This window comes from Nelusetta ayraudi, unplaced genomic scaffold (assembly GCF_046127955.1).
Source record: "Nelusetta ayraudi isolate G7.1 ecotype Tasmania unplaced genomic scaffold, CSIRO-AGI_Nayr_v1 ptg000124l, whole genome shotgun sequence".
Taxonomy (NCBI): Eukaryota; Metazoa; Chordata; class Actinopteri; order Tetraodontiformes; family Monacanthidae; genus Nelusetta; species Nelusetta ayraudi.
This window is the reverse complement of record NW_027466174.1, coordinates 225,599-250,333: the sequence shown is the minus strand read 5'-3', so window position 1 is coordinate 250,333 and position 24,735 is coordinate 225,599. Positions and strand designations below refer to the sequence as shown.

Below are 24,735 nucleotides of genomic sequence, written 5' to 3'. Positions count from 1 at the left end.
TTGATATTAGACTTGTGACGTCATCTCCTGTGTGTCTGACTGGCGATGTTTGACGCCCGGGCTGTCTCTGCCCCTGCAGCTCTGGGTGGGCATGCCGGCGTGGTACGTGGCCGCCTGCCGCGCCAACGTGAAGAGCGGCGCCATCATGTCGGCGCTGTCCGACACGGAGATCCAGCGGGAGATCGGCATCAGCAACCCTCTGCACCGGCTCAAGCTGCGCCTGGCCATCCAGGAGATGGTGTCGCTCACCAGCCCGTCTGCGCCGCTCACCTCCAGGACGGTACGGACGCAGCGACACCAGAACCACAACCACAAGCAGAAGCAGACGTTGGCGCAAAAAAAAAAAAAAAAAATGCCTAGCAGTGATCAGCCGAGACTCCGAGGCGCTGCTGCGCATTAAAAATTAAAATCGGGGGCTTTTGACTGCGACTGCATTTCTCCTCACAAATCCCACCGAAACCTTCACCACTCTGTGTGTGTGTGTGTGCGTGTGCGTGTGTGTGTGTGTGTGTGTGTGTGTTTTAATCCTCACTCTGCACTCTGTGCTCTCCTTGCCTCACTCTGCTGTTTTGTTCTTCCTCCTGTCAAGACAAACAAGAGTTGAGGCCCCTGAGTTTCAACTGAAGTCGGCTTGTCGTAGTTGGGTTGTGTTGGGTTGTGTTGTGTTGTCTGAAATGCAACAACACAGGACAGCAGATATGGTGACAAGTTACCTGCCTGATGAAAACACCTGCTCCCTTTCACGCCACTCAACACTGTGTGTGTGTGTGTGTGTGTGTGTGTGTGTGTGTGTGTGTGTGTGAAAATAAACGTGAGTGTTCTTTTTTTTTTTTTCACCCATTTATTTGTTTGTGTGTGTGTGTGTGCGTGTGTGTGTGTGCGCGTGTGCGTGTTCCTGTCCTCCGAGCAGTCGTCCGGAAATGTGTGGGTGACTCATGAAGAGATGGAGAACCTGGCTTCCTCCACCAAAGCGGTCAGTACCATCTGGGCAGTCTCACCCCTCCTACACCCCCCAAACCACTCGACACTACACACCTCACCCTCCCCCACACCCTCACCCCTCTCACCCCCCTTCACCACTATCACACACTTAACACCCTTCTAACAAAATAACCATTTAAATGCCCTCAACAATGTAATATTTTCTGTGCTTGTTCGGTTGACTTTCGTGCGCGTGTGCGTGCGCGCGTGTGTGTGTGTGTGGTGTGTGTCTTGTGATGATGATGTGCGCGTGTGTGTGTGTGTGTGTGTGTGTGTGTGTGGTGCATGCCGTGTGTTCTGATCGTGTGTGTCCCTCTGGGCTGAGCTCTGCCTCTCTAACCTTGTGTACTGTCTTTACCTTGCTGCCACTCAGGATAATGAGGAGGGCAGCTGGGCACAGGTGAGCTCGCCGCTCTGCTAACACCCGCCTGCACACACACACCCACCTGCACACACCCTCACACACGCACGCGTGCACGCAGCGGCGGGCGGGAGCGAGCTGGCGGTTAGCAGCGGTCGCAGGGCGTCGCCAGAACTATGACGCTTTTCTGTTTTCCCCGGTGATGCGCTGCCCCCCCTGTGGTTTTCAACGTGCCCTCTGACAGCTGCTGGGCTGCTAGTCCAGAACATAACGAGCTTCAGATATTTCTTCTTTTTTTTTGCACATTTCTGCGCCATGTGCTTTCCGTCTACATTCAAGACGTCCTCTCCGTCGTCCCCGCAGACTCTGGCCTACGGCGACATGAACCACGAGTGGATCGGCAACGAGTGGCTGCCCTGCCTGGGCCTGCCTCAGTACCGCTCCTACTTCATGGAGTGTCTGGTGGACGCCAGGATGCTCGACCATCTGACCAAGAAGGACCTGAGGAGCCACCTCAAGATGGTGGACAGCTTCCACAGGTGCGTTTTCTTTTGTCCTTTTTTTTGCAGCTGCTATACGATCTGGATACATTACGAACGGGGATGGAATGGCTAATAATACGTGTGTGTGTGTGTGTGTGTGTGTGTGTGTGTGTGTGTGTGTGTGTGTGTGTGTGTGTGTCTTAGGGCCAGTCTCCAGTATGGGATTATGTCCTTGAAGAGGCTTAATTATGACAGGAAAGACCTGGAACGCAGGAGAGAGGACAGCCAACACGACATGAAAGGTACTCCTAAAACACGTGCGCACGCACGCACGCACGCGCACACACACACACACACACACAAACAACAGAACCGTGATGTCATAACAAGTAGGGAAGAAAAACAATTATTACCACATTCAAGCACATGGCCTCTAACTGCAACAGTTAGCTTGTATTTTTTTAACACAATACGGACACAGACACACGCACAGTGACACGGCAGCGAGCACACAGACACACATTCCAACAGTGGCCCCCAGAGGTAGAGCCCCGTCTGGCCACAGCACCACCTAGTGGTCGCTGCCGGAGGTTGTCTGCTGCAGCTTGAAGGACCAAACAGCTGCAGGGTGCAGAGGCCCAGGAGTCCTCGCAGTCCTATGATCAAGATCTCCGCATACCAAGAATAGACACGCGCACGCACGCACGCACGCACGCACGCACGCACGCACTCCGATCCAGCCCGAGCCTCTTGCCCTTTTGACCTTGAGCGCTGCACATGAACTTGACTCAGCTGTCGCGTCCAATCACGGCGCCCTGCCCTGTTTACACACACACGCGCGCACACACGCCGCCTGTTCCAAGTCGGAAAGCTGGCCGACAGCTGCACTTTAAATGAACAAAGGGAGCGAGTTGCCAGTGAGTTGACACTATGCCGACACGCACGTTATCTCTCTCCTCCTCCTCCACCCCTCCCCCACCCTAACTCCCCTCCCTCGCCCCCCCCGCCCCCCCAACCCACCCAACCTCCTCCTGTTGACCCGAGTGCTCTTACGAGCTGGCGGCGGTAAGTTTTGTTATTTGTTTGTTTTATCCCCTGCCCCCCCTGCCCCCCCTGTCCCCCCCCCCCCCCAAAAAAAAAAACGAAACTGTCACACACTCACAGCGGCGTCCGTCTCTCCGACCCGCAGACGTGCTGGTGTGGACCAACGAGCAGGTGACCCACTGGGTGGTGTCCATCGGTCTGAGGGAGTACAGCGGCAACCTGCTGGAGAGCGGCGTGCACGGAGCGCTGGTGGCTCTGGACGAGACCTTCGACTACAGCAGCCTGGCGCTCATCCTGCAGATCCCCATGCAGAACACGCAGGTAAAGACAAGTCCGTGGGGCGGTGGGGGTGAAATTATTTTGTGTGTCTTGTGAAGTTGCCCACAAAGAATTTGCTAGGAAAGCAATCGGTTCGTTGAACGCTTGAGCTCGAGACTTCTGCGATGCCACATCTGAAAGAAATCATTGCTTTAAAAAGGAACTTTGCAGCAGCGAGATCTCTGCGTCGAGAGCCAAGAGTCGCAAGCAAGACAAGGTTGTCCGAGGTCCTTTATTTTTTCATGACACAGTGGTTTTTGTGCACAGCCATCAGCTCCTCCTGCTCCCGACGGCCAGGATTTATTTATTTTTTTAACCTGCTTCAGATTCACCATCAGTTGTCCAAGTCCTCTGTTGTTTCCACTCAGAATTCGCTTGAGAGAATTTTTCTGGCCACGGGCCTCAGTACAGATTCCCTGCCCACTGTTTCGATATTTGCGGGTGAACAAAAGAAACGACAACACGTGTTTTTGTTTCGTTTTGCCTGTTTGACTGTAATCGTGCAGGTATTTTTGAGAGCGAGCTTTCACTGACATCTTGCCATCAGCTCCTGCTCCAGTTCTGACCCCAGCTTGTTAAGCCACAATTTGACAGAGTGCCCTGCTGATAGTGACTGTCTTTGTGCTCATTTTTTTTTCTTTTTTTCTCTCTCTCTCTCCTTTTCTTCTCCAGGCGCGTCAGGTTCTGGAGAGGGAATTCAACAACCTGCTGGCCCTGGGGACTGACCGCCGACTGGAGGAGGTGGCCTCACAAGCTGCTGCTTTGATCAGACAAAATGCTGTTGAAAAGTGGAGGGGAGGGCGGGCCGACGATCGTCTGACCTCCGCGTTTCTTCTCGTCCTTGTAGAGCGGGGATGACAAGTCCTTTCGACGCTCCCCGTCGTGGCGCAAGAGGTTTCGGGCCCGCGAGGGGGGCGCGGGGCTGGGCATGATGGCGGGCTCCATGGAGACGCTGCCTGCAGGCTTCCGCATGCCCTCCATGTCCATGCCGCCCTCTGTGAACCTGATGCCCAAGAAACACCTCCAGCCCGAAGGTGTGACGCTTTGCTGGAACGGCGTTAGCTCGGCTATCTGACAAACTAGAGTTGCCAACCGTCCCTTAAAGTACAGGATTGTCCCATATTATTTCTGAGTTGTCTTGAACATAACTTTATTTTCGACGCAGACTCACGTTTGTTTCCCGTAAAGTTTGCGCTCAAAATTGTAAATCTTCATCTCTGCAGGCAATGCCATTGCGCAACCCATTCACAACAACTGCGTACTGGCTGCGTAGCTTGCGTAGAGTAGTAGGCTAAGAATCAGGATCGCTTGTTCTTTTCAGATTTATTTATTTAATTCCCTCCTACATCCATACGTCCATCCTGCACTTTATTGACTGTCGTCTAAAAAGATAAGATAAAAATATTTCAATACAATTTAAACATTCAGCTTATATCTAATGTCTATTGGGAACTAAGCAGTTCAAACTATGTGAACCATGTAGTTTTTTGAAACCCTATGTTAAGTTATGATTTACCACTACTGGCGAGCCACTGGACTGTGACGGTCATGGCCCCAAGCACTGTAGGAGGAATGAAAGTTGGCAACACTAGATAAAACCTCACTGCGTGTTGCTTGACTACTAACTGCACCGATGTGTGTGTGTGTGTGTGTGTGTGTGTGTGTGTGTGTGTGTCCTTCCAACGGGCCAACTCCTCCTCCAGCTCCTCCCTCGGCGCCGCCGAGACTCGACCCTTCGGCTGTGCGGACCTACTCTTGCTAACTTCTCTCTGCTTACTAACAGGAGCGCAAAATGCTAACAGGTAAGCTAACCTGGCCGAAGCTCGCTCACCGTGCTGAAGTTGCTGTACTGTAGAGGCGTCTCAAGGTTTTCATGGTTTTCCCTAAATGTGTGGCACAAGCATGGAGCGCGGCACTGATATACAAGCAGCGAGTGTGTTTGATTTGGCTGACGCGAGCCCGAGAGTCGACTAAGTTCCTCGTAAGTTCTCGTTGGAGATTTTCGAGATTTTACAAGAATTATGGCTTATGTGCTTCAACACTATTCAATGGAAACACCTGCAAATTGCAATTGTACTTTGTCGAAATTTTTTGAAATATTGCTTCCATTTTGCGAAAAGCTGTCATGGAAACGCAGCTCTTGATTCAGCACATTTTGTGATACATCACCTTTAAAAGGTTTTATAGTCCGCTTAACATTCTGAATATAAACTGAGTATCTGAATGATTTTTTTCCCCCCCCTCTCTCTCTCCGTCTCTGGCAGTGCATTCTCATTATCTGTACGGACACATGCTTGCGGCCTTTTGAGAGTGATATGCCAAATCTGGGAAGGAGGTCCCGGGGTGCTACTAAAGGGGGAGAAAGGGGGTGAAAGTTCCTCGACCCCCTTTCGGTCGTGCGGCCTCACCTCTCCCGCCCTTCACCTCTCACCTTTCCTCCGGACACGTGCAATACAGAGGCCAGCTCTTGACCTTTGAACTTTCCGAGAGTGCCCACGGTCGGCCGCGCTCGCTGCTGTTAGAGGAGACCCGTCGCCCGTCTCTCCCCAGTTTACCCACCCCTCCACCCCCAGTGCTCCCAGTAGCCTTGTCGTTGTGGTGTTGTGCTCTTGCTCTCCTGGTCTCAGCTGTGGGGTTCTCGTCCTGGTTCTAAGTCTGTCAACATGGCCAAGTCCAAACCGACCGCCCCGCGTCGCCACGACCCGCCATGCGATGAGGAGAACCCGGCGCCGAGCGTGGCGGCGAGGCGTTGGTTTGGACTTGGGGATGATGATGAATACTTGTATAAATGGCAGATCTAAATGCACATTGCCCCTCTACCGGTTATGCAAGGTATTACTCATTTATTGTCTCTTGTAAATAAAATGGATGAATTATGTTTTTTATAGAAATATTATATATATATATATATACATATATATATATATATATATAGGAAAAATATATATGGAAAATAATATAATATAACTGCTGTATGGAAGCCCAATGCCCTGTATTCAATAGTGACTGTTCTCTTTCTCTCTCTCTCTCTGTCTCTCTCACTCTCTCTCTCTCTCTCTCTCTCTGCCTTTTTTCTTTCTCTTTCTCCTCGTTTCAGCCCGTTGTGCGTCTCGCTGTGCGCTATCAGTGTGTGAATCATTGGCGGGAGGGTCTCACTTGAACAGGGTTGTGTTTCTAACGAGGACTCTTCACAGGTTCACGGGTCCAACTTCAGACTTCTCTGTGCTCTCTTGCCTCCTTCTGCTATCCTTTCTTCCTCCTCCTCCTCCTCCTCTTTTTTTGGACACTATGTAGCTGTTACCTTTTTTTTTTCGCCTCTCTCGCCTTCAGTACGACACTATGTAGCCTAGAATCGAGAGAATCCTTTAAGACGATGAGTGGTATGTGTGTGTATGCATGCGCGTGTGTGTGTGTGTGTGTGTGTGTGTGTGTGTGTGTGTGTGTGTGTGTGTGTTTCAGAGGCCGACCCCCAGCCGTGTGACCGTCACGTCTCTCAGTGGACGGCCAGTGTGACCACCGTAGCTCCTCTCCCGTTCAGCCCTCCCTCTCTCTCTCTCTCTCTCTCTCTCTCTCTCTCTCTCTGTCTCTCTCTCATTGTCTCCAATCAAAAACCGTAAAACTGCTGCTCAACATCAGCCAATGACGCGCTGCTCAAAGTGACGGACTCCTCCCATCACATTTGCAAAACGAGACGTGCCAGTGAGCAGTCGGTTCTCTCGGCTGACCAACTCCTTATCCGATGAACACAGAATACGGCGGTGAAGTGCTGAGTGGGTGTATAATCCTGACTTTTATTTTATTATTTTATTTTTATTCATTTCATTCGACCGGTTACTTTTTTGATTTCAAAGTGTCTCAAAGGTGTAATGTGCTATGTGGCAGCTATGAGTACTGTGTCTTTATTCCAGGTGTGAAACAATGCTGACAAATCAAGGTTTTCAGAAAAAAAAAAAAGAAAAAGAAGAAGTGAACTGTATTTATGACACTATATCAACATGAGTAAAGCTGTTTTTTAAAGATGTGGATGTCGTGTTTCTTTCGGGCGCTGGGTTGCATCGGCATAGAAATGGCAACGTATTGAAAACGGTCTTTATTTCAAGAGTCGGACAGAAAATAATCACTTTCTGGGAACATCTACAAATACACAACAATCTTAGTTATAAAAGTCAAAAAATAAGTTAGCAAAAAAAATAAAAAATTAAAATGGCAAAACCACTCTGTAGAAAAGGGAACGTATATTTACACAACTAGCATTCTTTACCAGTTTAAATTAAGCAGATCTTGGTCAAAAACTGCCACGGTACATATTGGCCCCACAGATAAACTCATGTTTGATTGTTTGTTTGTTTTTTAGGCATGGAAACACACACAAAAAAGAATGAAAGAAAGTCAAGGAAAGGGGTTTTTTTTGAGAGCAAGGAGGGAAAACTTGGATTAAGTTAGGAGAAAACCAGTCTTAACAGATCCCACTCTAATAGTCTGTTGTCGGGTTCATGCAACTAAAAAGTCTGGCGAGACTAAGTTCCTGTGACTGCGACAGGTCTGGACCTCAGGGTGAATCAGGGAATCAAGGGAATAAGCCCCTCCCCCCTCCGCTCGGAAATAGGAAGGAGCAGTACAGCAGACCCACTGACTGACAGAGTCAAATAAATACACTTTCAGGGTTTTAGCATAAGACACATCGCTCAAACAACTGAAATAAAATAACAATAATAATAACAACAAAAAAAAAACTTAAATTTAAGAGACTTATACCTCAATATTTTTTCTTCTTCTTCTCTGTTCAATCATGGGTCTGCTTGGTTGGAGGAGGCTTTTACTTGGGAATGTCCATAGAGAAGGCCACCGAACCGTCTGCCGCCGAGATGCTGTCCACGATGGAGGTCAGGGTTCGCATGTTGCCCTGCTCCGGGGAGTCGGCGGCGCTCAGCAGATCTGCATCACAAAGGCAAAAAGAAAAAAACAACGATAAGCAAACACCGGCTACGCTTACAGCTTCACGATAAAGTTGCCGTGTCATTCAGACGAACGCACGGCTGTGAGACACAGGGTGCGCTCACCCTCGCTGCTGTAGCTCTGCGTGCACTGCTCAGGGGTGCTGCTCCACTCGGGGCTGCTGCAGCAGGTGCTGCCGGAGCTGGGCTCGCTGGATGACGACACCTGTGGCCATGGAGATGCACACACACACACACACACACACACACAGGGACAGAAGTTGCTGTCATTCACCCGGCAGCCGAGAGGCAGAACACCCCACTGTGTGTTTTTACGCCACCCGCCCAGCCGGCAGCGTACATCATGAGCCGTCACTCAGGACAAGAAGAAAATATCCTGATTGTTTAGTAAATGATCTTAGTGACTGGTTCAGTCTGGTTTCAGATTTAGTTACTTTAACTTTTACTTCACTTTGTGTTGGGTTTTTCAAGTTTTTATCGCTCGTGTCGTTGTTAGATTTCTAGGTAGCTATAACATGAAAACAAATCACAGTCATTTTGTGGTTTTATCTCCAAAGATAAGAAAACTTGAAATGTCGTAGCCACAGCGTTTCATCCACTTTCTGTCCCTCCCTCACATCTAAACTCCTGCGACTCCTGAGCTCCCGAACCTGCATCGCTCGCCTTCGGCTCCTGCTACTCACCCTGGGTTGGGATGCGCTGGGCCGGAAGTGCAGCCCCTGCTGCCCTGTCTCGTTGTCCTGCTGGTTGAGCGAGGACACCAGCGCCTGCAGCCTCTCGATGTACTGGATGGCGCTGCGCAGGATCTCCACCTTGGGCAGCCGCTGGTTGGGGTTCATCAGGGTGCTCCTCTTCAGCGCGTCGAAGGCCTCGTTCACCTTCTTCAGGCGCCTCTTCTCCCTCATGGTGGCCGCCCGGCGGCGGTCCATGGTGACCGTCTTCCTCTTGCACAGCTTGCAGGCCCAGGGCAGGCACTGGCCCGGGCAGTGGGGCTCAGAGTGCGGCGACAGGCTGGACGGAGAGGCTTTTTCCTCCGCTCCCGCTCCCGTCCCCGACACCCCGCTGCCGCTGGGCAGATTCCCGCACAGGTTCATCATGGAGCTCCTGTCCTGGTACGGGCCTTGGTCGTACGCCCCAGGTAGGCGAGAGGGGAAGTAGTTGTCGCCTCCCTCGTAAAAGCGCTGGTCAGGGAAGAAGTAAGGGTTGGTCTCGAAAAGCTCCATGCTGGAGGACGACGCGGCGCGGAATAGATTCTGGCTTCCCCGGTAGGAAATGAAAAAGCCCGGCTCGCACTCGGTCTCGGGGTCCTGCGCCGGGAGCGTGTACGGAGTGCCGGGGGGGGGGGGAGCGTAGGTGCGTGTGGCTGTCTTGCCTCGAGGGTTTGTGTTGAGTGGAAGATGTGTGGGGAACAACTGGTGTCAAGCAACTGTAGGCTGGCATTTAAACCCCTCTGCCTGCTGCAGGATCACAGGGTTAAATTTAGCACGAGCCCCAAGAAACCCGACACGACGTTTAGCTGTTGCTGCACATCTACGCTTCGCGTCCCCCGTCCCGCCCCGCTTCTATGGGCCCTGACGTGCGTACGTGCGTGCGCGTGCGTGGAATTTTTTTTTTTTTGTTTGTTTTTACGTGCGCGTTTGCGTGCCCTTGTGTCGGCCTCCCCCCCGGCCCCCCGGCTCCAAAGTGTCTTAGGGGTCCAGGATACGATCGAGTTGCCGAGGAAATGGAGGAGATAAACGCGGATCAAAGATGTGTGTCTTAATGAGTTAATCCCGGGCTCGCGCTCCTCTCTCTGCACCCTCTCTGACATTAGACGTAAAGTCCCCCTTCCATTGTGGGTGGTGGCGGAGGAGGAGGAGGAGGAGGAGGAGAGGGGCAGGCGGTGGAAGCAGTCTGGCAACAGCTGTCACCTCCACTTGGAGCCGGCGATACGCGATGGCAAGACGCTCTTTGACTCAGACGGTAGGAAATGAGGCCAGAGAAGCTTGTTTACATCTATGTGTGGCATAAAATCACCAATTCATTGCTATAGCATATATATTTTATATTCTTATTACATATTATTTATTTTGATACTAAGACCAAAGCCCATCTCTGGCATTCCAACAAAAAGCCCATCCTTACTTACTATTCGGGATTGTAGAAAATGGCCCTTTATGATGTCATAGAGGGCAACAATGCCCGAAAGATCCCTCTCCGAGGTTAGTGGCAGCGCCTGGTGCTGGTTCTGCCCTAGTCTAGGCCCAGCAAAGGATCAGTCCTTCTAGGAAGTTTAGCTTCCTGCAAAGACTGATCCTCAACTGATCCCTGTTTTCTTACAGGAGGGTGTCAACAAAGGGCGAGAATGCTGTTTTAGAATAGAATAGAATAGAATAAATAAAACTTTATCGATCTCCCAAGGTGGAAATTGACAGCAGCTGTGTGTGTGTGTGTGTGTGAGAGCATGTTCCAATTTTCAGACGAATGAACATGGACAATCATTACCAATCATGGATAATGATCCAGACAAGCTTGATTATCCACCATGTTTGGTCCGAAGATGGATTCAATGAGGGACATTCGAGCGATGCGATCATCATGTTCATTTTTGCGGTTTATATTAAAGCGCATACCGACGTCGGCTTTTGGGGCATCAGCGCAACCGCATAAATATCTAGTGACTTCGCCTCCAAGATGATTGCGCCGAGTGATGCAAGTGACCTTCGGAGCTAAAGTGGACTGTGTGTGTCAGACGGGGCCTGTGCGGACAAGCACGGGCCGAACACAGTACAGTAAGCGGAGAAGCAGGTTGTCACTGTCTCCTGTTACCCAGAAAAGGGACGGGGGGGCCAGTCATCGGACGTCGGCGATTGGAAGGCGCGGCCTCTGTGTGTCCTGACCTCCTTCCGCTCGGCCCTAGCGTTAGCCTAGCGTCCGGCCGTTAATCCTTCCTGGACGTGTTTCACCTCGGAGCTCAGCGGCTCATTCAGCCCCTCGGCTTCCGCCAGCAGGGGACAAGCAAACAGCCCAAATACACCCTTCTGTCTGCGGAGAAGTGGGCCGCAGCGACAGCTATGGCGTTGGGTGGATGCGTCGCATTCCTTTCTATCTTATATTTCCATCATAGTTTCGCACATTAACACACACACACGCACACACGGCATCCCTGCATTGCTGAAGACTGGAAAAATGTCTCTAATTTGATGCCAGGCTATATTTATTACACAGGCATCCACATATATGTATGCCATCAACATATCGAGCCTGTGCATTCACGGTGCTGGTTACAAGCTGTAATTTTGTTGGAAGGCCTCAGACGCTTAGAGTGGGGCTATAATGTAAGGTGAAAGGGTAAGAGAAGTCTTCTTCATGTTTTTCACCAAAAGAATCAAAAGTCTCAAAAAATGTCCTCTATTTTTTTAACAAGAATTTCCTAGAAGTGACAAACTTTCTGTTCTTTATTTCACTTGTTCTGCACCTCTGGAGAACGCTGATAAAATGATGCCTCACTGTTACCTCTCACTGGTAACTGACAAGAGTTTTTGTTCCACCCTCTCAGACAGTCCTTGTCTCCTTCTTAACACGTGGAAGATACAGCAAAGCATAAAAGGTGGAGGCTAAAATCCAGCATTGTTTTTGTAGGTGGCTGTAAACAGAGGGTCAAATATATCATTTTCTTCAGTTTTTTGGACAAAGTCATGTGAGGCGGCTCTTCTTGAGTCAAGGCGGCATATTGAAGGCCTGACAAATGGACGTTATAGATTGTCTGTAAAACACATGAAGGCGTCAAATGCCTGGCAGAACTAGAAATTGTGATGGTTGTCATGAAGTCTGGGTTCTCCAGCCAGAGAAGTGAGCTGAGGAGCCAGTAGAGGGTCAGACATTGGGGCTCTGCCCAAAAAGGAGCAGCGGCCTGTGGACCGGACCCTGGTCTGGTCTGGTCTGCTGGCTCAGGTTTGGAGCAGGGAGTTGGCTCAGGGCCGCAGAGGGCTGTCAGGTTAGTCTGTGATGGATGGTCACTGATGGTGGAGCAAGTACAAAGACGCCTGTGTTGCTCTCGGGGGTCCGGCGGGGAGGGGGTCTGCAGTGTGTCAGAGTCACTCATAACCCTCTGTCACCCTATCCCATTGTCAGCAGAATGAGAGAAGTGTGCGTGTGTGTGTGTGTGTGTGTGAGTGTGTGTGCTCGCACACTTGTCCTGTCTCGTTTTAGGGACGGCTCTGCTCCCTGAATGCTGGAGTAAATACTTTAGACGCGTTAAAGTACAGAAGAAAAAATATTCATTTCTGCAGTTACTGGCTTTGTTTGTGCTGAAAGGCGAATCTTATTTTCTGAACTGTGTAGCAGTGAACTTTGCAGTCTAAGTAAAAACGGATTAGATTGGATCCGACCGTCAGTATCCATTTGACAATAACACCTCTATTAAGTTGTAACCCTTTTTTTTATGTCCAATAAATGTCTTGTGCTTTGGATCTCATTTTCCAGTGGTGCCCTATATAAATATATTTATACACTGTTTTCTCGTTTCTTTTTTCAAACTAAAATTATGAAAAACAAAGACATAATGAACATAATCGATCTATATTTATACATTATAGGAAACGGTCAAATAAACTGCGATGAGGGCAGCTGAGTGACATAATACTCATCATCAGTTAACATTCACAGGGCCTAGATTATGTTTGTGTGTGTATGTGTGTGTGTGTAGATGATGTTGCGCTCCGATGCCTGTCTATTTCTTTTTCTCATTGTGTGTGTGTGTGTGTGTGTGTGTGTGTGTGCATTTGTGTTGCTGTGCAAGAGGGACTGCCCTGTCACTGGCTACACTGCTCCACTTTCCCTCAGTGACAAGCAGCAGCACATTGTGTGACAGCTGAGCTGCTGCTGCTGCTGCTGCTGCTGCTGCTCCTGGTGGTGATGGTGGTGGTGGTGGGGAGGGGTCTATGGTGAGGTGGAGGGAGGTTGGGGGTGGGGGGGGGTACCCCTCCTCACCCCAGGTTTGCCTCAAGATCATCACTGACCTGAAGCAACGTCAGGAAGCCAGAGAGAGAGAGAGAGAGAGAGAGAGAGAGAGAGAGAGAGAGAGAGCGACATGTCCGAAGGGAACAGCCCAACAGGAGGTTACAGGAGAATAAACAAGGACTCATATATATAGTATTAGAATATGTACTGATATATGACAACACACAATGGAGAGCTGGGCTATGTTGAGTTGACAGAGCTGACAGTCTTTCTGTACTGTGTTATGGGGCAAATAAACAACATTGAACTTCTGAGAATTGGTTTCGTAGAGGAGGTTGTAAAGTACATTTACAGATAAATGTCCTTCAATATAAAACTGTACACTGACATACGGTTGTTTATAGCAAATATAAATCCAACGCCACAAAGCTCACCCTGTGTCTGTTCACTGTGTGCGCTTGTTTGAGGTGGAAGATAAGTCTCTTAGTTTTTAATTAGCTTAAATTAAACAACCATCGAACCTTAACAACCTTAATACTACTGTGACGCTATTGCAATTTCGTATTGAAAAGACGGTGAGTCTTTTGTGGGGGGGGGGGGGGGAGGGGAGTACATGATTAAAATAGCAGTCAACACAAAAACCACGCTTATCTTGCATCCACTCAATACAGTGTAATGTGTGTAAAATACAGAGTCGTGATGGTAATGCGCAGGAACGTATACAACAGGTAAATGGGAGAAAAAGGGTGAAATATCGGCATTTTCTGCTGCCTCCGTGGTCATATGCGTACATCTACAACTGTTGGTACCAGGTTGTTGTGGGGTTTTTTTTTTTTTCATGACGTTCTTCTTCAACATTACGAGGGTGCGCGTCACGACGACGGAAGCGCTCTGCGACCACCATCACTACAACAACAGTAAATCCGTCAGCTCCGAGGCAAATGAATGGGAGCAGTGCCGGGCCAAGCTCTGGCCGTGCCCTACTATTTGTGTTGGATAATCAACCTTACATAAGCCGCAGAGCTGGCTTTTGACTGATGTCTAAAGGTGATGCGACACTACTATGTCCCCGGCTAATGGTGGAGAGAATACTGCCATTCATTCCCTGCTCCAGAATGAAGGGGGGGGGGGGGCACTTGTGTTTCCAAGTGTGGGGGGAAAGAGGGGGGGGTTGGTTGGACGTTGGGGATTGGGTTGGAGAAAGCTCAGGAGGGGAGGGGGACAGTAGTGCTGCAGCCCAGCCATGCCGCTGCCCTCTGGGGCTTTTATCGCAGAGTAATCCCCTACAACAAACAGAATGGCCGGCATGTGCATATGCAGCTGTCGCAGCCTTAGTGCAAGTGGTGTCATGTTAAATCACAGGAATGGACTGAGACCCCCACACCCCGCCCCCGCCCGCCTCCCCGAGCCATCCGCTGCCCTACCCTTCGCCGGCATGCCACTCACTGCCTGGCAGAGACAAACATCCATACATACCCGTGGCTGCATACATAACCCACTTACCAGCAAACCAGCTCGGCGGCACATGGTTGCGACACTCTCCCCCCCCCCTCCCTCCAGCCTCCCCCCGAACAAAATAAATCAAAAGTTGTGGTGGTCACTGTAAACACACGGCGTTGTCCTCTGGAGCCAAGAAGTCGTGCTGCCGTGCGGCGTTTTGGCAGCAGCTGGATGGAGCGTCCGTCTCGCCAAGCTCCGATCTGGCACGTTTTCAGTCCCATGACCAGACAAGGTCCATCTGATCGTGACGAGGCCATGTGATACACTATGTTACCAAACAATGCTCCAAATCGGAGGTCGCGTGCCAAGATATATGAATGCCCTTTGTGATGTCGCAAGCAGAAATGATTACTCTCATCATCGGGTTAGCAATGACGCCTCCAGCCAGGTGTTTGTTACTCCGCTTTGCTTTCGCCCTCTTCCGAACACGTGGTAGGTCCAACAAAGCCCCGGTTGTAGCGGGAAGCTAAAGCCAACGATTTGACAGGAGTCTGTGAAAAGGCCTTAGTACAGGCAGTGACATAGCAGAGATGCAGGGAGCTTAATGATTATATTAATATGAAGAAGAGTAAAGCAAAGATGATCCATAGGAATCTCCAATGCGAAAAGGAATAAAAAATATGTGTTCACAACCATAGATGAAGGAGCTACTGCGAGTCTCACTGCTGCTAAAGTGGGGAGTACGGAGGCTGCAATAACTGCTGTTTAAACACCAGTGGATGATATTTTTGCCATTTTCATCAGAGGGTGTGATACCAGTGTAACGTTGCCTCTTGTGTCCAAAAAAAAGTTTAATCTAATCTAATTACCTTCTGAGATTTCCCTTCTCCCCTTCTCCTGTCTGTACGCTTACTTCACAAGATGGATATTGGGATAAATCCAGAAGATATATGATATAAGAAGGATATGTTCCATGTGGTGTTTATATTATCACCAAAGTTGGCAAACTATTTGAGAGGCTGAATTGAGGCCTTTTTTTTCATATCTAAATGGTTTAATTTGCCAGAAGATTGCACCTGGACAAAGCCAAACTGTACATAATAATTGACAGAGCTGATAATGATCCAGCCTGAGGTCAGCGATGTGTGCGGCCACGCTGAAACTTTGGCCCGAATTCCACTCAGCCAAATTTTTCAATGTCACCTCCCCATATCTGGTCCCCTGCCAGCGCAGCAGGGAGAGGGGGAGGAAGATGGGGTTCGTATTAGGTTTGTCCTCCAGTTTTATCTAAATGTGTCACATTCGCCCCACTCTCATCTTTTTAAAATTATCTTCTTCATTATTCATCTTTTCCGCATTCCTGTTTTTCTTCTCCTCTGGCTCGTCTGACCTTCTCTCGTGTCGCCAGCGCGACAAATTTAGCCGCCTCGTTTCTGGAGCGACCAAATAGTCGGACACAACAGAGGGGGAAAGAAAGTGTGTGTGTGTGTGTGTGTGTGTGTGTGTGTGTGTGTGTGTGTGTGTGCGTGTGTGTGTGTGTGTGTGTGTGTGTGTGTGTGTGTGTGTTCTCGTAAATATTGCATTATGAGGACCTTTGAAATAAACCAACAGAGCGGGGACTTTTCTTCAGAGTGAGGAAGGCTCACATTTTGGGGAGAGGAACGAATTTCGATGAAGTTCAGAGTGTGACAGGGTGCGGCATATTTTTTTATTAAGGTTGGAGTGAAGGCTGGAAGTGAGATGAATACCAGAAACGGGGCAGTGGCCACTGCAAGTCCTCACCGAGACAAGGAGACAAGTGTGTTTGTGTGTGTGTGTGTGTGTGTGTGTGTGTGTGTGTGTGTGTGTGTGTGTGTGTGTGTTTACATGAAGGTGACAAAAAAAGGGACCACAAACACACAGATCCAGTTACCAGACACACAACCAGGAGAAAGCAAAGAAGGGTCATTCAAGCCAAGATATGCAGAAGGCCGACACTGGAGGAGAATGACACGGAAATGCCACACATGCTCGTGAAAGTTCATCAGAAGTACAGCCGTTAAAAACACACACATTTACCACAAGAAATAACGGTATAAATATGGACAAAGAGGAGAAATAGCACTGGAGGGCCTGCGGGCCGAGGCGTTAGGCTTCCAGGAAGCGTCGCATACACTGTTGGGTGTGTATGTGCGGGGGTGGGGGTGGGGGAGCGGAGGTGGCGTCCCCATGGAAACACGCTCTGGATCTGCCACCACTCCCCTTCATCGAGCCACTCGAGGCCCGCTGAGCTTTTTGGGAGTCGTGTCACCAGGGAGCTTCAGGCCTTTGTTTGTCTCTCCGCGTCGCTCTGTGACGCGTCAGGCGCCGGATTGCCAATCTCGAATTAGACGTAGGGAGGTGGTGGTGGTGGGGTGGGTGTTGGGGAGCGGTGGTGTTTGACATTGTAGCGCAGATCACAGGCAGGGCGTCCGCATAGTTTCCATACTGTGTGACCGACGACTGTTTTATGGAGCGCATAGAGGAGACGTTCTCGGCCCACTAGAGCATTTTTATTTTTTACCCTGGTTATAATTTACATAGAGTAGATTGATACTATATTAAGCCGCACTTGATAATATGTATATAAATAAGTACCTATCAGAAGTTTATCCAACAAAACAATTCTTTTTATGGTTATTTGATGTCTCTTTCACCAACTTCCATCCAGCTCTGTACTTTATGTTCCACTACATGGACGGCAAAGCAACTACTGCAAATGAAATGTTTAATTCAAGTGTTGTCACTGTGTTTGAACAGTAGTTCTTGGGTGGGGTGGGTGGTTTGTGTTTCTGGTAGTCAGGAGTGAGGATCAGGCAAATCAGTTAAGCTTATCTTCAGTTTATCCAGTAACAAAGCAGAAGTCTACCACCAAATGAACAATGAAGTTACTTAAATAACCACACTTAACTGTCTTGTTTTGATTTTGTTAAGTCAAAAACAGGTTCTCGCATATTAAAAAATGTCTGACTCACATTTCAAGTTGCTTCAGTTTCCCCTAAGGGGCAAGAAAATATATCCCAAAATGTCAAAAGTGGTATAATATCACAGGAGGATTTGTGTTAAACTATTCATTCAAAAATAACTCCACCTCCTCCTGAGTACTCACGATCTAAAACTCCACTATTAAACAATAATGTGCAGGCAGCGTCTCATGATTGTGGCCTCCGGCCTTCCTGGCTAGACCAGACCAGGGTACAGAAATAAAGACAGACGGGAGAAAGAGGGACAGTGAGTAAGCAGAAGAGAGTTGCAGGTGCTGGACACCAGTCAAGAAGAAGACACATGACAGCTGGCCTGTCATACAATGACTTATTCAATCCAACACACACACACACACACACACACACACACACACACACACACACACACACACACACACACACACACACACACACACACACACACACACACACACACACACACACACACACACACACACACACACACCTCTATTCAGCAGTAGCTTCTGTTCATCATGTTGAGATGCCACTGGTGAACCGGATGATAAACAGATAACGCAGGTTTTTGTTGCTTTTACTGAACCTTTATTTCAACAAGTAGGGGGCGGGGGGGGGCAATTATTAGCTGTACCACGTTCAAGCACATGGCCTCTAATTGCAATAGTTAGGTTGTATTTATCTGGATAAATTGTTTGTTGTCCAAGTTCTTAGAGGGAGTTTCTCCTCTTTTGAGTTTACATCGTTGTGATTAACATAAAAAAAAAGCTCCATTCGTCATTTATAGCAATTTATAAAGATAATATAACAGCAGCCCCGTGCGTGCTCTACTGGACAGGAAGCATGCTCTCTATATGCATAACATGTAATTAGTGGCTGAGAACTGCAGGCCAGATACCGACAACATTGACACTTCTCCACCTGCTGGTGGAAAGATTGAACACATGTGAGGAGCCACAACTGAAGCATTCCTACTATGTCGGGCAGAGCCAACAGATAAATGCTTGGTGTCGCTGGACATCTTAGTTGTCGTCCTAATGTTTTGTTTGTTTCGTTTTTTAAAAACAGAGCACACGTACATCCATGTGCTCCAATGCAATCGGCAAGTAATCGAAACAAAATATATCAGGTTACAATTAGAACATCATTACATGGCAGTGTAACGCTTAAATCAAACCCTCATGTCCTAATAAGTACTATGCAATTATTTACACTGAAGGTACATTTGGTAATTTCTGTAGAACTTCAAAATATACGTTGTACCAAACTAATGGTCTGAAATTTAAAACAATGCTTCTGCTTTATTACCGATGTTAACATTAAAAAAAAATTATCATAAATAAATTAAATACAAGCTATACAGATTTTTTTTCATTTCTCCTCACTTCAGTAGGCGGTGTAATTATTCTTACTGAGCAATTCACGAGAAGTCACTGCAAGCTGAGCATTAGCTACTCTAAAGACAAACGCTCGATGGAAATTGTCGTTCTGAAGCGCGGTTAATTCAATTTGACACTAGAAGTACGATTGGGGGAAACACCTGTCTGTGTTTTCCAGTACATTCACTTGAAAAAGAAAAAAAAAAAAAAGTTATTTTGGAAACAATCTCGTGCCTTTGACTTTTGTTTTTCCTTCAATCATGTCAAAGCACGAAGGCAAAACCTAGAAAACACAAGAGGGGTGAAAAAGACAAAAACAACAGACATACAGGGACTCGCTTGAAGAAATGTTCTGAAGACATTGTGTTCACAGTCTGACACTGACTTTTTCTATGCGTGTTCCAGTGGCTGAAGTACACCTGCGGAGAAGAAGCTGCAAAAATGAACATTAAGGCAAACGAAAGCCATCTTCAAAAAAAGCACAATCGACAAATTCCACGCAAACACACAAAAAGAGGGCAGAGGTTTCAATGCAGCCTCTTATTGAGGGCAAAATGAAGAAGAAGAAAAAAAGTGAATCAGAGCCGCGCCAAAAACTGCACTCTTGTGTGATCGGTGAACGAAATAAATAAATAAATACCTTTGAGTTCTGAATGTCCCTTATTTAAAATGTGGCACCAAAAACAAAGATTTGGTCTGAAAGACGCTCGTGTTTCATCTTTAGAAATACTTCAGAGGCAGTGTGATGTGCAATGAACCATGCAGCCGAGACGCTAACATTACCAAGTGCTTATACCTTGTGTATGACTGAGCGGCTTTCTGCTTAAGGTGCCGGTTCTGTTTGCGTGTCTGAGGTTCTGTGTCCGTCCAAGGGAGTGAATGCGTGCACCGGTACGGTCAGTAGTATTAGTAGTATTGGAAGTGAGATGAGGTGGGGTACTTTGCCATTTCTTACTCTGGTCCACGGAGCCTAGTGTGTGTGTGTGTGTGTGTAATTACAGGATGAATATCTTGATGACTTTCTGAATGATCTTGCCACATCCTGGGCAAGGGGCCTGAAACTTGTGCAGCCGCTTGGCGCAGGTGAAACAGGTGATCAGGTGAGCCGTGCGTCCGTGGATGATGTTGCCGTTGCGCGGGCGCACTCGACACAGCTTGCAAGGCTCCAGCAGGGCCTCGGGCCGAACCTCCTCCACCTCCATGCCCAGACTCTCCTGGCTCTCCCCCGCCGACGGCTCCTCCTTCGGTAAGCCGGCGGACGACCAGGGAGGTTTCCCCCTGCCGGCCAGCACCGTGGGCAGGGGTCGCTCCGCCGTGGCGTGGGACGGCAGGACGACGGGATCCGACACCGTCCTGCTGCAGTCCGGCACGTCGACGCCGCCGTCGCTGTCGTCGTCCTCGTCGTGGGCCGTCAGGGAGCTGCACGCTGGGATGTCGGGGACGGAGAGCGAGTGCGAGAGCCGCGGCACGTCCTTGTACCAGTTCTTGCACAGCGCCCAGCAGCGAACGCAGTACTTCTGGTGAGGCGTGTTGAACTTCCTGCACTCTGTGCACTGCCACGCATCCTGGGGGTGCAAGTGGGGGTGGGGTGGGCGAATCAAGAATGAAGTCACGCGTCTCATTTCTAAGAACTTTCCGATGAAGATAAAGCTGAAGGAAACCGCTGGGAGGACAAACCTGCGTGGAGAGCTCTGTGTCCGAATCGTCACTCAGACATTGCGACTCTTGGTCGTGCTCCTCCTGCATCTGGATAAGTCAAAGAAACACACTATGAAACTATTTCCACTGGAAAACAAACTAATTGAAAACCACATTGCACCCCGGCTGAGACAGAACTGGACGGACAGCACATGGTTGGACAAACAGCGAAGAAGGTCCAGTTTTGTTGAGACGCGTACCTCTCGATCTGCCTTCTCCTCCTTCCTGCCGCCGTCTTCGTCCTCCGGAGGAGCCTCCCCCTCGCCTCGGCTCCCCTCCTCCAGGGCATCCTCTTTCATCTCCACGCTCACCTGTTCACTCTCCCCCTCCGTCAGGAACCAGAGGTCGTCGGTGGTATCTGACACGATGGCTGTGTCTTCCTCCTGTGCAGGAGACAGCTGACACATCAGTCAGACCACCACTGTTACTCTCGTGTCATTAGTTCCCTTTTGAATTTTGAAAATGTAAAGAGTGAAATGCAAAAAAAAAAAGAAAAAGAAAAAGTTACTCCTGCAACTTTAGAACTTTCTTACTTGGTTTGTGTGGATGTCAGTGGACCCATTGCTTCTGCGGCTGTAGTTACTTCGGAGATTACCCAGGAACCACCAGGGCAGGCCAGACAGATCCCACTCATCAAAGGAAACATCCAGTTTGGGCCGTTTGCAAGCTGAGCGCGGCAGGCCCTCGAGACAGTCTGGACAAGACCCAGTGTTAAAACCCGAAATTCAAACAGAATTACTGCTGAACTTATGTTGACCTACCGTCATCCGGCTCCCGAGGTCGTCTCTGGGAGGGGGTCTGCAGTGGAGGCCCCTCGCTGACAGCCTCCTGCCCTGTTTTCACTATACCTCTGAATATCTACAGAGGAACACAGAGGAACAATTAGAACCAGGAGCAAAAACTGAGCACTTGGAGGATTCACAGCTCCTTTTCTAATTGGCCTCTGGGCACTGGGCTGAGGGGAGGGTGCAAGGGGCAATTAGGGTGCGGGCAGATTGGGGAGGGAACCCAAATTTAAAAAAATAAAAGCATCACTAAAACACTGTAAATGGCCAAAGAAGCAGAACTAGACAATGGAAGAAAGTAAAGAGCCAGTCTACTAATAAGCACAATCGAAGAAGATTCTCAAAGGATTCACACAAAGCAATGTGATAAGCAAACTAAAAATCTAAGGACCTCACTTTAATTTTCCAAACCTTGTATCATCTTTCATACAAAGCCTATCGAGCAATAACTGTTAGACGTTTTTACAAGACAAACAGAAAGAAACCAGTAGAAAAGTGATTTGAATAAAACATTTTGTAAGTATGATCAGATATTTAATTGAATGGAGAATTTCTCTTAAACTATTAACTGAGTGGAGGCTCCAAGGCAGATTTTTTTGGAAGGGACTGGGAAGGTGGGGGCAGGAAAGAGGGTTCAAGGTGACGCTTTGGGCCTTGAGTAGAAGGAGCTGTGGTCCTCCAGTTTGGTGCAGAGAAGAGAACTCTGATACAGACAGAGAGTGTGACTCTGCCCCCCATCCACCAGGTGGTGCTGGTGGACCACTAAAGAGTGGCACGGAAAAAACCTCCAGACCACACCGGGGATGGAGTTGTACAGAGACGGTGCCACTCTGTACAAATGAACGCCAACAGACAGAGACAGCAGACCTTTGCCTCTCCTCTTCCTTTACACACAAGCAGACGACAGCTCACTCTACTGTCCTTTCCATTTTCTGTTACAGTGGGTTTTTGTTTTGTTCTGTTTTTTGACAGCAAGATGTTATCCTAAACGAGTCTTGCACAGTCATGCTTCTTTGCTCTCTTGTGTGTAGTGAGGTGAGGGAGGTGAGGGGTCTCTGTTTCTCCTCAGCACCATGCTTCAGCTTTACCTGACCACGATCTTCCACTCCGCCCTCTACACATTCATGGCCCACAGAAAGATTCACTGCAGCGTCTGCATTTCAAATGAGACACAGTAACAGAGAGGACACCCCGACCCTTTAATCATGACATCACACTCTCCGAAGGGCTTCTGCTGTGGCTCCGCAGCAAAGCCGAGATTAGAAAATAGGCTTCCGAACCCCACGTTGAGCTCGAGATGCACACAGAGTATGCAAAAGAAAGAAAAAAGAAGAGCCACTTCAAAATGTACAGAGCAGACATGGAGGCCAGATATTCACTCCAAGGATCGTCGCTTCAAAGCTAATGCTGTCAAAGATGCAAACCATCCAAGACAGTGGGGGAAGGAAGAAAAGAGAATTGAATTGGCTGATCACAAATGTAGAAGGAACTGTTCATCATCTGATGACGTCCCCTCACACAAAACATTTTTATAAAAAAAAAAAAAAAAAACAACCAGGGTTGTTCAACAACGGTGCCACTTACCAGAATAGCCAAGCACAACTAAGTATTTCCTCAGCATTTCGTACACCGGGCTGTGAAACAAGGACACACACGTTAAGGCCAGAGTGCTTCCAATCTCCTTGCACACTGACAATAAAAAGCAGTCTACTCTCTTCATATTTTCCACATGTTCTTGAATTTCAGCATCGCTGGGGCGTCGAATACCTCGGGTTTTTGACCGAAAAGCTCTCCACCTCCAGCAGCTCCCCCAGCGGGTCATCCTGACAGTGAACTATGTGCTGCCTCTGCTTGTCATACAATTGTTTCCCCATAATGTATTGTCCCAAATAGTGCATCACCTGCGCACAAGAACAGACGTAAGACATCGCAAAGCAACAACAACAAAACAAACTGCGCAGGATAATTCAGTAGGCCTCCAACGTTTCCCCTGACTGCTTACATCCTTCAGGGTAAAAACCTCTTCCTGTGCTCCAGCAACCCGCAGAATCTGCAGCAGGGGAGGCTTCGGTTTTACCTAAAGGAGGTCACCAGCGTTGTTAGGTGTCAAACAGAAACAACCGTACACAATAGTTGGCAATGGTGTGTCGGAGTGTGTGTCAAAAATGCTTCTTTTTTTCCCTTTTTTTAATTCTTTACCTGGTTTCCCTCTCCAGATAGTGGCCTGCATGGTGAGCTTGATGACGGAGACTCTGTTGTCGGGGAGCTCATTGTAGAGAAACGAAGTCTGGAAGCCAAAATTGTAACACGTCAGAAAAATCGGCCATTGCCGACACGACGCGGTGTCGCCACACAACGCTGGTGCCTTGACGTTTCTGGGCGTCGCATCTGCAAAGCTTGGACTGTACAACAAAGCGAAAGCTTTAGCAACACAAATACACTTCTGCAATTCGACCAGGGTGGCAATGATACATATTTAGGCCTACTTCGAGTGACGCAAACGCAGACGCAGTGTTCTTTCAAATGCGCAAAGCTGCACAGATGAAGTCCCTGCAACAGCCGTCCAGTACTTTCTCTTCAGACGTCAGGGAAAGAAAAAGAAAAAAAATACCAGGCCACCAATTCCAGTCAGCATAGCTAACCTTCAAATATCGACGAGGAAATTGACCGTACAACTTCTCGGCTCATCTCGGCTGTAGTGTGTGAAATATAGCGTCGAGGCAGCGTTTAACAAGTACACATTTCTTATCGTAGCAAACGTGGACGACGACCGCGCTGACGTTAGCCAAGTGGACTAGCGTGCTAGCTAGTTCCTGAATAATACGTTATTTTAAAAAAGCGTCTCACCGGGATACGTTGGCATTACATCGCAGCGTCTATATTATTCCAGGAATGCTGGGACTTCAGCACAAGACCGCTATCTTATGCATGCGCAAGCGGACCGAATATTGAGTGTTCGGAACTACTTTAACAGATACGCAGTTGTGCTAACTGAACTACAGATTCAAATAGAAGAATGCAGCTGGACAATTTCCGGAAACAAAAGTTACGCAAGCGCCCCCTGTCGCCAGAAAAGAAGTAGTGTCGTCGTGGTGACCGAAACAGCGTGAACAGTCATTCGAATGGGTGCACACGTTGAATTACAAATATTACAGACATTTAATGATAGTTCTGGTTGTGACTCAATACTCTCTTTATCACGATTTATGTATTTCTGGTTCTAAACATTAACCAACTTACTGGACATTTATTCATGGCTGAAAAAAATCCCACAAAATAAAAACAAACATATTGATTAGAGAATGTTTTTATTAGGAGGATATTGATCGCTGATATTCTAACAAATAATTTCAGATGAGATGAGGCACATATG

At 48.4% G+C, this 24,735-nt stretch overlaps 3 protein-coding genes across 6 annotated transcripts in view; 1 reads left to right on the top strand and 2 right to left on the bottom strand.

The window, feature by feature from the left end:
• Window positions 1-6,108, top strand: part of ppfia4 (PTPRF interacting protein alpha 4) — a 51,623-nt gene extending 45,515 nt beyond the window's left edge. For both annotated transcript variants that reach the window (XM_076050162.1, XM_076050163.1), the window contains exons 21-30: window positions 80-280; window positions 911-973; window positions 1,355-1,381; window positions 1,706-1,881; window positions 2,029-2,126; window positions 3,014-3,189; window positions 3,859-3,927; window positions 4,034-4,220; window positions 4,890-4,988; window positions 5,451-6,108. In XM_076050162.1, coding sequence (XP_075906277.1) covers window positions 80-280; window positions 911-973; window positions 1,355-1,381; window positions 1,706-1,881; window positions 2,029-2,126; window positions 3,014-3,189; window positions 3,859-3,927; window positions 4,034-4,220; window positions 4,890-4,948 — 1,056 coding nt within the window. In that variant the 3' untranslated portion in view covers window positions 4,949-4,988; window positions 5,451-6,108. The remainder of the gene's footprint in view (window positions 1-79; window positions 281-910; window positions 974-1,354; window positions 1,382-1,705; window positions 1,882-2,028; window positions 2,127-3,013; window positions 3,190-3,858; window positions 3,928-4,033; window positions 4,221-4,889; window positions 4,989-5,450) is intronic.
• Window positions 6,109-6,866: 758 nt separating this feature from the next.
• Window positions 6,867-9,544, bottom strand: myog (myogenin). The gene is made up of 3 exons (XM_076050164.1): window positions 8,825-9,544; window positions 8,247-8,346; window positions 6,867-8,121 (listed from the first exon to the last, which is right to left on the bottom strand). The coding sequence occupies exons 1-3, from the start codon at window positions 9,362-9,364 to the stop codon at window positions 8,003-8,005; spliced, it is 759 nt and encodes a 252-aa protein (XP_075906279.1). The 5' UTR covers window positions 9,365-9,544; the 3' UTR covers window positions 6,867-8,002.
• An 8,521-nt stretch (window positions 9,545-18,065) lies between these two features.
• Window positions 18,066-24,395, bottom strand: mdm4 (MDM4 regulator of p53). Of its 3 annotated transcripts, none has more exons than XM_076050178.1 (11): window positions 24,210-24,395; window positions 23,562-23,758; window positions 23,365-23,439; window positions 23,130-23,263; window positions 22,947-22,996; window positions 22,451-22,515; window positions 21,339-21,435; window positions 21,111-21,271; window positions 20,778-20,975; window positions 20,557-20,625; window positions 18,066-20,444 (listed from the first exon to the last, which is right to left on the bottom strand). In XM_076050178.1, exons 2-11 carry the CDS (start codon window positions 23,631-23,633, stop codon window positions 19,875-19,877), a joined length of 1,491 nt encoding a protein of 496 aa, XP_075906293.1. In that variant the 5' UTR covers window positions 23,634-23,758; window positions 24,210-24,395; the 3' UTR covers window positions 18,066-19,874. The 3 variants fall into 3 exon arrangements, with proteins under 3 accessions (XP_075906293.1, XP_075906292.1, XP_075906294.1); XM_076050177.1 differs by having other exon boundaries at window positions 23,562-23,649; XM_076050179.1 differs by having other exon boundaries at window positions 20,778-20,960; window positions 23,562-23,649.
• Between the last annotated feature and the right edge of the window lie 340 nt (window positions 24,396-24,735).

Bases quoted from the DNA above. Each gene is read 5' to 3' on its own strand.
- myog (XM_076050164.1), bottom strand. From the start codon at position 9,364: ATGGAGCTTTTCGAGACCAACCCTTACTTCTTCCCTGACCAGCGCTTT. The intron at 8,347-8,824 runs GTGAGTAGCAGG...CCATGGCCACAG, and splicing joins CCAGCGCATCCCAACCCAGG to GTGTCGTCATCCAGCGAGCC. The intron at 8,122-8,246 runs GTGAGCGCACCC...TTTGTGATGCAG, and splicing joins GCAGAGCTACAGCAGCGAGG to ATCTGCTGAGCGCCGCCGAC.
- mdm4 (XM_076050178.1), bottom strand. From the start codon at position 23,633: ATGAGCTCCCCGACAACAGAGTCTCCGTCATCAAGCTCACCATGCAGG. The intron at 22,997-23,129 runs GTATTCGACGCC...CTTGTTTCACAG, and splicing joins TTTTCGGTCAAAAACCCGAG to CCCGGTGTACGAAATGCTGA. The intron at 21,436-22,450 runs GTAAAGCTGAAG...GTTCCTCTGTAG, and splicing joins GAGTGGAAGATCGTGGTCAG to ATATTCAGAGGTATAGTGAA.